The 13,959-nt window shown below is 36.5% G+C and overlaps 1 protein-coding gene across 1 annotated transcript in view; it reads right to left on the reverse strand.

Moving 5' to 3' along the window:
* Window positions 1–537: 537 nt before the first annotated feature.
* lilli (AF4/FMR2 family member lilliputian) overlaps window positions 538–13,959 on the reverse strand; it is a 173,815-nt gene continuing 160,393 nt past the window's right edge. Inside the window, 8 exon segments of the mRNA XM_045747644.2 lie at window positions 538–4,546; window positions 7,113–7,497; window positions 7,688–7,781; window positions 10,864–10,932; window positions 11,148–11,339; window positions 11,629–11,712; window positions 12,064–12,353; window positions 13,012–13,137. Of these exon segments, the coding sequence (XP_045603600.2) occupies window positions 4,440–4,546; window positions 7,113–7,497; window positions 7,688–7,781; window positions 10,864–10,932; window positions 11,148–11,339; window positions 11,629–11,712; window positions 12,064–12,353; window positions 13,012–13,137 (1,347 nt within the window). The 3' untranslated portion in view covers window positions 538–4,439.

Below are 13,959 nucleotides of genomic sequence, written 5' to 3' on the forward strand. Positions count from 1 at the left end.
TGGATGTAATAGAGTTAATCAAGACCCCTGGAAAAAAATTGTCATTTTGTAAGCGCTTACTGTGCGATGAGGTTACCGTGTACTATTGGTCTGTGGTTAACTTTAGTCACAAATTGATCTATCCCACCAGTGACTGAATCTATGCTTGGATGACATTCTCAGACAAAATAGCAGCAAAGGAGTGGGTTTGTGCCAACACCCAGGAATAGGTTTACATGTTATATCGGTGCATACATTGTAACCATACATAATTAAATCTGTTTTTCTAACATGTATTTAAATGTTCAACTTTGATAGTTTTTTCGCCAGCAAAATGTCGGCAAATTGCACATCTGGAGTTGAGAGAATACCTCAGCAGCTACTCCCCACCCCCTTCCATGCCACTGTCATTGTATAATAAAATTCTATTTTTTTTTTTTTTTTTGGTACTGAAGCAAGGCGACAGTTTTTATGAGGGTCACATGTTAAGGGTTAAGAACTTCTTACATGCAAGCATAAGATATTTAAAAAAGCTATTGGAGAAAAAAAACAGTTAACAACATAAGAAATACTTTATTATTTACATGATATATCTGTAAAACAGCAAACTGTGCATGTGTTATTTATTATTCATTTACTTATTGTAGATACAATCTTGGCATAGATTTGAAATAAGACTGTCCTTTTGTACAGCTTTTGGGTTCCTCTACACCAGGCACCCAAACACAAAATGATACCACTACTTAAGTCATAATAAATAAGGTCAGAGAGTATGGGTTATAGGAAGGACACTTTCTGTAAGAGATGGTCTTGTATGAGTGAGTGTGTGGTTGAGTGAAGTCTCGGCCACACTCCGAGCACGTCCACACCACAGCAACCCTTGTCCAAGGCTAGCGCGCACACAGTGAACGTGTAGGCAGGAGGAAGTAGTACATCTGTTATAGAAGGGTTCACTTCTATAACAGAGGAGCAACAATGGTATCATTATATCTATGCGAGGGGGAAATCCTAAATGATGTGAAGTGACTGATGGTCATGATGTGGAGGAGGATGATGATGATGAGCTGAATTATCTGGCATAATAAGGAACCAAGAAGTGAAAGCTAAAAATCTATATAAAAAATTAATATAAAAAACACTGACAACAAATTATACTAATAAAATGCTAGGTCAGAAGGCAAGAGGAGTCAGAATATGCCAAGAATAATGCTACTAAAATGATAAGTAAAGGAATGGAATTTTAGATACAGGGAAAAGATTACTTCAAATTTAACAGGATAGGTCAGACGAGTGAATCATGTTTGGGATTGGGACTGTGGGGAGCGGTAACACGCACATAAGAGCAGGGTTCCCTTACCTGCCAAGTCCTGGCCACTGGAAGGCTCTGAGGCACAGTTCTTGATCCATAGTAAAACAATTTACATACACCCCAATACAGCCAAAAATATTGTCAAAGTGTAGGGAAAAATGCAAAAACATACGTGGTTGACTTAAAGATAAGTTTTACAAAAAGAGAGCAAAAAAGGCTGCTAAACTGAAGAACTGAATGCTTATAGACAGAGGCATAATATATTACTGTTAATGTTTGAGGGTTAAATTAAAGGAGTTAGGGCCACACTAGGCAGACTTGCATGGGGCGCAAAATCCGCTATACTTGCGGATGGATATTGTACTGTGTTGGCATTATTACTCGCCAATGGCATTTACATATCACATTTCTACACTGTCCTTAACACTGAAAATAGTTTGTCTCGGTTACTTTAATTCTCTCTTACTGGCTCAGAGCCTATGGGAACTGCATAACTTTGTGCATATTTCTGTTCAACGGAAAGTTAAACCACAGATCAAAACATCGCTACCTAACCTGAATTTCTTCTGGTAAATAAGTAAAGCAATATGATTGAGGCAAAGATGTGTGGTGAGTGAGCAGCAGCATGGTTTCCTATCGCTGCTAGAGCTGTCCAGCCAGCTAACTACCACCACCTGGTTGGCAGCAAGGCCACACACAGACCAGTCACCTAGTAAACTTGACCCTGGCAGTTCAGCTGCCCCATTTCACCAGGGACACAAATTTTAACTCCACCAAAAATATATTAAATAATGGAACAAGTACTTTCAACATTTTAATAAATTTGTAAACAAACAATATTGCAGTCACTGGTTCAAAGCTATTGATACAGAAGAACCATTATTAACCAACAATGAGTCAAAAACATGTTGTACCAGCTTTGGCTTTGCCAATTAAGGCTGAACTTACGTATTTGAGAATGAACAATAAACAAAAAGGAGTGACAACACACAAAATGGTGGTATCCTCTAGTGCTCGGGCATACTAGGAAGACAATTTGTGTACACAACAGGAGCTTGTGTCCCTAGTGAGGTTTCAACCACCTACCCTCATCACCCACCTCTGGTTACCACCTGGTATCAACATGGCAAGCGTTTGTTATAAAAGGACCAATATTACACTAACAAAAATTACACAATAGACATGAGGCAGTATTAAATTACACTTGCCATTTTGAGTAACAAATATTAATAGTTTATATGAATCATCTATTATATTAATGAATAATAATCTGATATAAAATATGCAATGATATGAATGGGTGAGAAATGGCAAGGCAGGAAAAATGAAGACACCTAGTTAAAAGTTTGTTAATATATTTCATCACAGAAACAAGGTTTGTCAAATTTAACAGTTTGTCAAATACTTTGTGATTTTTCCAAACAATATGGGAGGATTTCTAAAAAGAAAGCTGCCATCTGTTTTAAGGGACGGGAAGAGACAGCCCACTCATGATCAACGTTCAGTGGCAACCAGAGTCAAGGAGATTATTAAATGGACAACCAGAAGAAAAAAGTATAAATGGCCTTTCATCAGTGAATGAGAATAAATCTCATATAGGTTTGTGACAAGAAAATAATTTAATGCATTTATGGTTCAATATAATTTAGGTCTACAAGTACAAATATCAACTTTATATCATCTATAACGAGCATATGAGCATCCATAAAATTAAGTATACTTAACAATATTGCCCTAAAAGGACAAAATAATTCAAAACATTGCCATACATTTGTCATTTTCAACTTTCGTTACTTACAAAAGTTCAGGATTTTCATGGGAATTAAAGCCCAGTACAAAGTACTATATCAGTAACATAGTTATGGTCAGTACCATTATTAAATCTCAAAATATGTACAAAAATATACATCTGGCAGGGAGTGTGTGCTCAGTTACATGCCACAATATATTATTTAAATTGCCAAACAGGCCAGCAGAACCAGGCAGGTGTACACTGGGCACAGCACAGCAAAGCAACCCTTCACGAGCACAACCTTTGACTTTACACCAGTCTTTTTCAATTTCTTAGACGACTCATTCGAGATGGTTTCTGGAATAAACCACTTTCATTTCTGCATTATTGCCATTAATGCATTACCTGAGGTGTAATATAAATTTTCTTTACAGGCTCACCTCCCCACAGAGGAGGTGTTGCTGCGTTTTGTTTCAGGGTTACCTCGCTGCTGGCCTATAACAAGTGAATCATTTTGTCCTGTCCCTTGTTCAATATTTACTATGTGCCAAAAGAGTCTACAGCTATACAGCTACAAAAACGATCTCTATTGGTCAGGCAACCAACTTTGATACCTCACCTAGTGTCACGATGACTATCCAAGACATTAATCTGGCCATTTTCAGCATATAAGAGCTACTCTCAAGTACCATAAACATAGGAGAGTGGTTTTGGAGCACCTCTTGGGAGAATGGCCATGAATGCACTTCAACATCATAAGAGCACACAAGGCATTGTCTTCACACACATGGACCTCTCAGCAAATTTGTACATTTTGGGTGGGAAGTATAACACAAAATAATAATAATAATAATAATAATTAATAATAATAAAAACATTGAGACTATTTGTATAAAACCATCCATAACTAAATTTAATGATAAGGCATCACAGTTGTCACACACAGGAAGCCAAATGTTTGGGATCTTGGGCTCCCATACTGCATGTAGCTAGCAGGATATAACATTAGCCTCGTGTACTTGCCACACTGACTGCAGTATTTGTTAACTAGCAGAACTTATTCCTATGCCTTTCATCTCCAGTGAGATCTGAGAACAACCTTTACAAATTTCACATAGCCTGATTACACTACACTAATGTATTAAACTGTATTTAAGTTATTTCCTTGAGTATCTGGATCCTGTTTAATGAGTTACTTCATAAGATGCGAAATATATGCTCACTTATTTGATGACAAGGCATAGAGAGCTGTGCAGGAAATCAGGCTTCTTGAGATTGCTACACCAGAGGTCCCATTGCCCATTACGCTGAATCTCTTATTAATATCTTCCCAAGTTCTACTGGAACAGTTGGATGTGACCAAGCAAACCCTGGGCATGAAGAGCAGTAGTGGCAGAACCTAGACGTGGACAGCGACAACTAGTCCCTGAGTCTGTGGAGGCCATACTGCACATAACACACAAGCTCAAACAGGGAGGAGTGGAGGGTTAACGGACTAACCTGACGATTCAGCTCTATGAAGAAATCTGCAATATGAATAACCATTATGAAATAAACCCCTTTAAAATATTATTTTAAGGGGTACACAGTATGTTATGCATATATTGTACATTTAAATTTTAGCTAATGTTGCAGCTATTTGTTTATCAATCTTGCTATATCCCCAGGTCGGCATATCTCATGATACGAGAAAAGTGGAGTGTCAAATAAAATGGATCCATTACCAAAAGAATGTAATGAATAATTTTATTATAATGAGTTGAGGCTGGTGCAATGAGTACAGAAAGCTGTAAGGGAGGTGGGAAATGGCAGTATTCAATGATAATATGACGACAGGGTGTTAATGTTTTGGTGTGACAATACTGTGGTATCTTTGCAGTAGTGGTGTGGTGGTATCAAGAATAATTGTATTGGAGGGGGGGGGGGGGGGATTTTAATGATAGTGGCAGAAGTTGAAATGGTAGTGGTTGTAAACAAAAGAATTTGTAATAAAAAGGAAAGGAGGAAGAGGGAGAAGGGACATTTAGGCTTATCAGGAAACTCCTTTTTACAAGAGCCGAGCCAAGAGCAAAAGGAATATTAATTACGAATATAGTATGACATTTAAAAACTGTATCACAATCTGGTCAGAAATTGAAAAATGAATATGTTCAATTATTCAATGCTAAATAATTCCTTACAAATATTGACTCAGTTCTCAAAGACAAATTCAGAGATAATTATTAACGGTTAAAACTTTAAAACTGGGTCATAGTGAAAACTTACAAAATACAGTACAGTATATGATACAGTTTTAAGATGTTTAAATTCAAATGTAAGTCAAATATCTTCAAGCATGATCAAAATAATATGTAACTACATTATGTGGTATAGTAATGTAAAATATTCTTTACTCATTGTTTGGAACTACTGTAATTATCTATAACTCTAATTTCCCAGATATTGAATCAATCAAGGACTCGACCGCCTCCTCCTAGAAAGATTTATAAATATATAACCTGTGTATATAGTGTTTACACATTTTCAATAATACTCTACAACCACAATTTTCAAATAAAATAATTTCTATGACACTTATCTATCACATTAGCATATAATAAAGGATGTGTATACAAAGGATTATCCAAAATATGATTAGTTTTACTAATACAAGTAGTCAAAGTTCCACAAAAAATATATGCCAATATTTCATATTTGCAAATATTTATAAAATCAATAAATGAACTTAGGAATGAAGTGTTTTTTTAAATTTTGTAGAGACATCAACTCTACATATAAGGTGTAAATTTCATGTAAATTAAAAAAAAATTAGAGGGGAGAGTTAATTTTGTTACTTGAATATAAATAAGATCAAAGATTCTGCCACATGTGGTTGAAGTTGACTTCAACCAATTTCCTCCAAAATTTTCATCTTTACAGATAGACATACGTTCTGTAAGGTGTATAAGTTTCATGCAAATCGGCTGATAAAAAATGAGAAAAAAAATGAGAATTTTTTATTTCTTTAATTTTTGGGGGCATAAAAGTAAATAGTATAATACTTTATTATATGATATTGTGATAGCTTAGAGTCATAGACATGATTTCAGTTGACACATGTTTGATGTTAATTTTTGACCATTTTGGAAATTTTTTGACAATTCAATATTTTTTTTCTCCCTTCCTATTTATGTTACGATGCTGAGACTTGGGCCAGTTGAACCCAATTTCATATACAACTTGCCAAGAAAGTTTGACTGAAATCGAACTAGTTTTCATTTATTGCATATTTTCGTCATTGGCCCCCTTAACAAAAAATGATTTCACCTCCCTCTCAAGAAGTTATGTAGCCTTCTTACCACTAAAATGCCTGAGTGTTATGCAGTATGCAAAGTATAATCCCAGTATGTTATTGTACTCCAAGTTAGCAATGTGAAACACTAACAATAAATGATTGACACTGCATGTTCACATCTAGAAAAAAAAATACCTAATGCCATATACCGTAAAATGTATTTAAAAAAACACAGAATTATTCTTAATAACAGTTTTCTTAACAATTTGTAATAGCCCAACCACTTGGGCTGGATGGTAAAATGACGGTCTCGCTTCATGCAGGTCTGTGTTCAATCCCCGACTGTCCAAGAGGTTCATTCATTCAAAAGTCCACCATTCCTACCCCCTGTCCCATCCCAAATCCTTATCCTGACCCCTTCCAAATGCTAGTCATAATGGCTTGGCACTTTCTCCTGATAGTTGACTTCCCTTGTTATATTAAACTACATAATTTAAATACACAGTATTTAAGATTTAATTCATGGTTCTTTGATGATCAAGGTCGGTGGCGGTTACAAGGTAAGGACGTGCTGTTGCCAAAACAAACCCAATAGCAACCTCCAGTTTTAACGACTACCGGCTTCGTATACGAGTCTCCAGATACTGGTCACCAAACCGGGTGTTAGAACTGGCAGAACGCTAAATAGGAGGTTAAATCATGTGGATAGTGTATATACAATGCAGCACATTTAATCAAACATGCATGATATATATAATATTACAATATAAAATTTTTAATATACTAATAAGTTTGTGATGTAAAACAAAATTTCTAACCTTGCATGCCATTTTGAGAGACATAGTGGTCAGCTTCTATCCACATATCGTGAGCTGAGGCAAGATGGCTAGAGAGCTGATTTTGCTTGATGATAAGGGCATGGATGTGAACAGGCACAGGTACAACAGGTACTGTGGCATGTGCCCCCTGAGGCGGTTGTGGATGTGGGGGAGTGTGACCAACCGGAGGAGCAACAATTCCTCCCTTAGAGCGAGTGCCCTCTGTGCTTGTGGTGTAACCTGACGACTGAGAACCTTCCGAGCCAACAGATCCAGCAGGTGAAGGAGTCTGTGACAAGTGAGATGGAGAACCAGTGGCTCTCTGACCGCCCCACTGCTGACTACTGCTGCCACCTGTTTCTACACCTCCAGTTTTGTTATAATTCTGTAACATTAAAAACTGTTGTAATACACCAACTTATTTTAATAATACTGTATACACAGTGTGAATTGAAAAATAATTCATGAATGGTCATATATTTTAGCATTCTAAAGTTAAAATGGTACACTTAAAGAATAATGCAGCAAGGGTAGCACATGAAATTGAATGGAGATTAATACCACAAAGAACTTACCTGAAAATATCTGTTAAGCTGCCTCTGGTTTTCCTTGTGCTCATTCCTTCGCATCTTATAAATCTTTAGAGACAATAAACTTTGACATCGTAAACTGAAAGAAAAAGTATAATCTGTATTTAGAATTACCTTCACAATGCAGTACAAAATACAATATACATGAAGTGCATTTAATCTGACACTGGAAGCAATGTACAGTATATAAAAACAGTGACTCAAAACAGACTACCGGTATGTACAAAAATGAGACTCCAGATTATTTGTCAACTATTTTTTGGATATCCTAATTATTTTAATGTTTTCTAGTATAATTTAACCATCTTGAGGTAATCTTGAGATGGTTTCGGGGCTTTTAGTGTCCCCGCGGCCCGGTCCTCGACCAGGCCTCCACCCCCAGGAAACAGCCCGTGACAACTGCCTAACACCCAGGTACCTATTTTACTGCTAACCATATTAACTAATATGGTTAAAAGTCGCTAAAAGTCCTAAAACCACAATTAAAATACCCTGCTTATGAATAACTGAAATAACCCACAAAAGTATAAACAATGCCTTACAGAATTAAGCAGTGTTTATATTTACCTGGTTTCCATTTATTTTAATGTCTATCAACATCAGTTTAACTACAAATTTTTAGAAGTTGTAATGAGCAAATGGAATATTAATAAAATCAATAATAATTTAAGTACCGGGTAATCAAAACGAAGTCTCAAACGGCATTTAACATTCCACAGCATTGATGTAATTTAAGCTGTGCATTGCACACAGCACCTTAAGGCATTCAACCAGTGGTGCGTATAGCACCTTATAGGCACACGTAGATACTGTATCAAGATTCAAAATTCCCACGCATACACAGGGCTCACATTTGCTTCCTCAAGCCTCCAGTAACCATTTTCCATTTTGAGCAAAAATCCTGAGTCCCTCACTTTTCATCTAGGGCCCTTAGTGTAAAGATGAGGTCCATGTCTGGCACGTCGCCATCAAGTGTGTGAACATGCAAGGCGGTCATACTAAAAGAACTGAACTTTTAACAACAGCAATCGAGTGATCACCATTTATATATTTATAGACAAATTGTGTGCTATGTGAAATGATAAGATTTTGGCTTATATACATATAAGTATGAATAAATACATGGTTTGTGAATATATATATGCACACATATCTATATTAAGTATATTTTCAGTTATACAACATGACTACCATCTTGGACACATCAATGCAACTTGTTAAAAAGAACAAACTAAATATAAATACAGTAGTGAGAAATACTGAAAAAAATAAAATAAATAAATAAATAATAAACTTTCCCCGGGCTCCTACAGCTCAACCACAAGAGCCAGAGACTTTTTACTTGGATTTTATGCTTCCTGGTTGCTAGCTAGCAATGTCTAGTGAAACTAAAATTTCAGAGCAATTTTTGTTTTGGTGCACTGTGTTACGAATAGCTTAGAACCAGTTGAAGGAACAACTGACTCGTAACTTTCTAGTTATAAGTAGATGAGATTTTAAGAGGAAATAAAGATGCTAGGCGTTGCCTTACATTAAATTATTATTATATATGTGTTGTAGGAAGGAGCATGCATGTATTCTATGTGCAGTGTGTTATGAATTCTGTGTTGATCCTATATGTAAGAACACGTTGAGCATAGCCAGTGAAGTAAGAAGGTATTGGAAGCAGTTTAAGCACTGGTGACCTGAGGTCAAAGATTAGTGTACCAACCTTACAAATGGGAAGTAAATTCATGAGAATGTACCAGTAGTAATGTGGAAATTATGGGAAATAGAAAGATGTTAATAGGAATCTGGAGTCATATAGTAATAGCTTATTGATGGCAGTTTTAGGCCAAATATGCTTCAATCTCCTAATCTAAGTTTGAATAGTGGGATTGTATTCATGAGTGAAAGGAATGCCGCCCTAATGGTGACGGCAGCCATGTTTTTACACCTCGGGTTAATTGTAAAGTAAATGAGGTACCTATTAGTTTCAGTAAGGAAACCTATTGCCTGTACTTAGTTATTCCCTTTGCCACTCATTGTAAGATTATAGCCATTGAAAAATAGAAGGCAGAGAAATGACTTCATTTCATCGTACATGTGGCAGGTCACCAGTTGCCAACAGGCCTACCACTAACCGATTTAAACGATTCTTCGCGGCAGGGGATCGTATTCCAGGGACCTGCCCGAAACGCTACGCGTACTAGTGGCTGTACAAGAATGTAACAACTCTTGTATATATCACACAAAAAAAAAAAAAAAAAAAAAAAAAAAAACCCTGGAAGAAAGCGTTTTGGTATTCAATGTTAATGATAAAGGTAATGAGTAGAAACGATTCCTTCACTGTTATTATGGTATCATAAATTACCAGCTTAGATCTGCTTAACAGTTCTAAGCAAAAGAGTTAGGAAGATAGCCTAGAGTAATTACTAGGGAGATCGGCATCCAAACGACTTCCTGTCGGGACATGGCACTTGGCAGACTTAAAAGCGTTCGCGCCTGCCTCCTCATTTTCGTGCGCGTGGTAACTACTGGGTGGATGAAGCAGTGATTTCTCCTTTTGGTCTAGTGACTCCCTAGGTTTAAGTATGGTGTTTTGTATTTCTGTAAGTAGAACTTAGTTCTTTAATTGTGATTTATCGTAGTGCGAGTGAATAGCCGTTTTATTGTTCGTTTCCTCAGTGCGTGGAACTCGTAACATTGCAGTTCATAGATAATTCTTGACCCGTGTCTGTATCCTTCAGAGCGAGCCACATGGTGTTCTCAACTTGTATCGGTATGATTACCTTGTTAATTGTGTGTGTGCAAGCTTGGAAATAGACTGGTGAGTAGGCAGTCTCCCCTTTCATTATCCTCATTTTCTGTGCCAATGTATGGAGTGGGGAATTTAGTGGAATATTGTGCTATTCTCGAGCATTATTAGATGGGTACGTAATACACTTCAGGTGTTGAATTTAACATGGGCGCAGTGCAGGGGTTAACTTATTATTATACAGTATTTTGTTGTGATGATAATACAGTATAATGATATAGCTATATACATATATCTATTGAAAAATAATGCACACATGTGAATAGTAACTATATATATTGTTCACTACATTACAGTATTAATAATATATTGTTCAACTAAATAAAGTTTGATTTTGAAATTATCCAAAATAAAAACAACTTACCTAATAACAGCTAATTTTGAGTTTAATGATCCTTCTTGGTTCTCTCTTCTGAATACAGATGATACCCATCTGAAAAAAATTTGCAAATCATGGATGCTCTGATGTAAAAGTTTAAGATATGTGGAATGAGGGATCTGAGTTATAGTAAATTTGAGTGTACTCCTCAGTTCCAGTGAACTAAAATTGTTTGATTGTATTTTTCCTATGTTTGTTTATGAGCAAACATAACCTTAAATGATAAATGAATTGTTCATATATTAGTGTACTTAAACCACTTTACTTACTTAATAAAGTTAAGTGTGTCCTTGTACATTGTGAGTGATGCTGAAGCATCATGGTCGGCCTCCATGGCCTCCCCACTGAGTATAAAGTACAGCGCTGCCTCCAAGTACTTCATGGCTTGCATGGATCGATCTGTCTCTCCATCAGCTATGTGCTTCAGCTGCTTGGCCGTGTTCAAATACCCCATGTAATCCCTAGAAAAATATTAAGAGATTTAGAAATATCAAATATTTTTTTGTAAACTATATGACTCAATAACATCACTAATGCATAATAAAAGAAAAAAAAAAAAAGAGTAAGAAAGTATGACTCAAAAAGTCGCATTCAACTATGATGTGTATTACACTTTCTTTGGTTAGCACAGCATATCATTAAAAAAAAAATCCAAGCACTCCCATCACTACATTAATTGACCTAATGACCACAATCATGTGTGAACCCTACAACCCAAACACCACGGAGGGAGAAAGCCTAGCACCTTACCTGTCAATCTTTCGTAATCTCTTTTCAAAATATGATGTGTACAGTCGCTCTTGAGGATTAGCATACTGTCCATGCAGTAGTGATCTGCAATAAGGGGAGTACTTGTCTTACATAAACAAATGACGATGAAAACAATCCACAAACTTCTCTTGAAACTGATGCTAAACAATCTCACTGTAGCCATACCCTAAACACATGCAGGAGGGAGAGAGGAGGAGAGGGAGAAATGAGAGAAAGAGGAAGAAAGGAGGGGAGAGAGGAAGTCAGTAAGCAAACATGAGAAGGTAAGTGTTTGACTATTAAGGAAGGAAGGGAGAGGGGTGAGTGAGAAGGTAGAGTACCTGAGAGAGGGGACAGAGGGGGATAAGTGCCTGGAGGAGAGACAGGGAGAGTGCTTTGAAAGGGGAGAGATAATGAGATACTATAAATACATACTGTTCTGAAGATGCTCTAGCAGCAGCAGGGGTGGAGGTAGCAGAACCAGATGAGGATGTGGTGGTTGAGGCAGATTGTCTTTGGGTTAAGGGTGCAACCATTGGAGTGCCATTATCCATCTGAGCTGATGATGAAGAGGAATCTGTTCCTACCAAATCAGAGCTCTTGGCCTGGTCTCCAGATGATCTAAACGATGCACTGCCACCTCTAGACTCGTGTTCTGATGCTGGCCGCGAAGCATAACCACTACTGTCAGCACTTGGAGTTGTACCGCTCTCTTCACCTTTCTCCTAAAAATATGCAATAAAATATAAGCAAAAGTGAGAAAAACTTTTACATTATTTCACAATAATACTGACTCAAAAGCAAAGCAAAAATTTGTTTCTTCTATATATTCTAAAACCACAGATGAGTACAAGCAATTTAAAGCTTTATTCTGTTTATTCTTTATACCAATCAGCCATTTTTTTTCTGTAATAATCTTCACTGGGTAGTTTGAAGTGAAAGTTATCCCTTAACATTTGTTCCAGAATTATATCCTTTACCAAGTATCATACCATACTTATGGCTATATTACCAAAAGTAATATTAAACACCTTTAAAATAAAACTTTGCCTTATAAATGTCTTGTTCTCCTATAGTCAATGGATTTCTGTTATTATTTTAGAATATTATTCATAATATCTGCATTATATTTACTGCTCATCTCACATTTGAGAAAGATTATATTACTGTACATACACATCACTATGTTGAATGCCAGCTATGACATTTACTCAGATAATTGATATACAAGTAAGTACATGTTCAGTGAACACAATGATTACAAACTACTTTTTAATGGTAGCAAATTCATACAGCCATTATCTTTATTGAGCACTTGGCCATTTTGTCAAAACATATAAAATTTAAAGATGGGAGTTTTGTGCACCGATTGCATTAACTCACCTTATTATAGAATCTCTGATGCGACGATTGGGAGCCACCAGCAGCCCCATCTTCCTCCTCACCAAACTCTGACTCTTGGTTAACCCCAGCATCTTCCGACACACCACTGTAGCCCTTCTGGGAATACTGTAAAATAAAATAATGTTCATCTTTTTTTTTCCCATATCAACCAATGACCAAACATCATGCTTCATAAGTTCATAAGAGGGCCAACATTTCACAAGTTCAGCTACATACAGATTTTGCCTAATATCACAGTAGGAAATGAATCGACAGACTAGATTCGGATGATATTTTATAGATCAACATCACATCTTTCAATCTGAATCAGTTGTATACAAAAACCTAATACTGTATTGCAGTATTTTTATTACACTTTGAATGCCAATAAGAAGAGAAGGGTTTAAGAAGAGAAAGGTCAGGATGACATGAATACATGGGGAAGTGTGGGTGAGCAAGTGTGAGCAACACAGTTTATGGTACTGAGACAAATCTAATCTTATGAAGGGGTGGAGGTGCTGATGAGAATGACTCCTGTAGTGTGGAGGTGCTGATGAGAATGACTCCTGTAGTGTGGAGGTGCTGCTTTCACCCATAGGCTAGAGCATACCTGAATAGAGTTTTGGGAGTTTTTCTACTCCCTGAGCCCGGCCTGAGGCCTGGTTCGACATAATTATGATGCTATACTGTACATAATGGATAATACAATGATGAACAGGTGATATTTTTAATACTTTATTATTTTATGTCTAGAACCCCTTTTTGCTATAGTAATAATTTTTATTCTGCAGGCTGATTCACCTCCACCCCAGGAAATTGGGGAACTGGGTAATGATAATGTATATATGTATATAGTAGGGAAATATAGCATACAAAATTAGAATGACAAAGGAAAGGAAATGTAATAAGATATATGAATATTCTTGCAAACAATGAAAATTATTTAAA

The sequence above is a fragment of the Procambarus clarkii genome, chromosome 24 (genome assembly GCF_040958095.1).
Source record: "Procambarus clarkii isolate CNS0578487 chromosome 24, FALCON_Pclarkii_2.0, whole genome shotgun sequence".
Classification (NCBI taxonomy): Eukaryota; Metazoa; Arthropoda; class Malacostraca; order Decapoda; family Cambaridae; genus Procambarus; species Procambarus clarkii.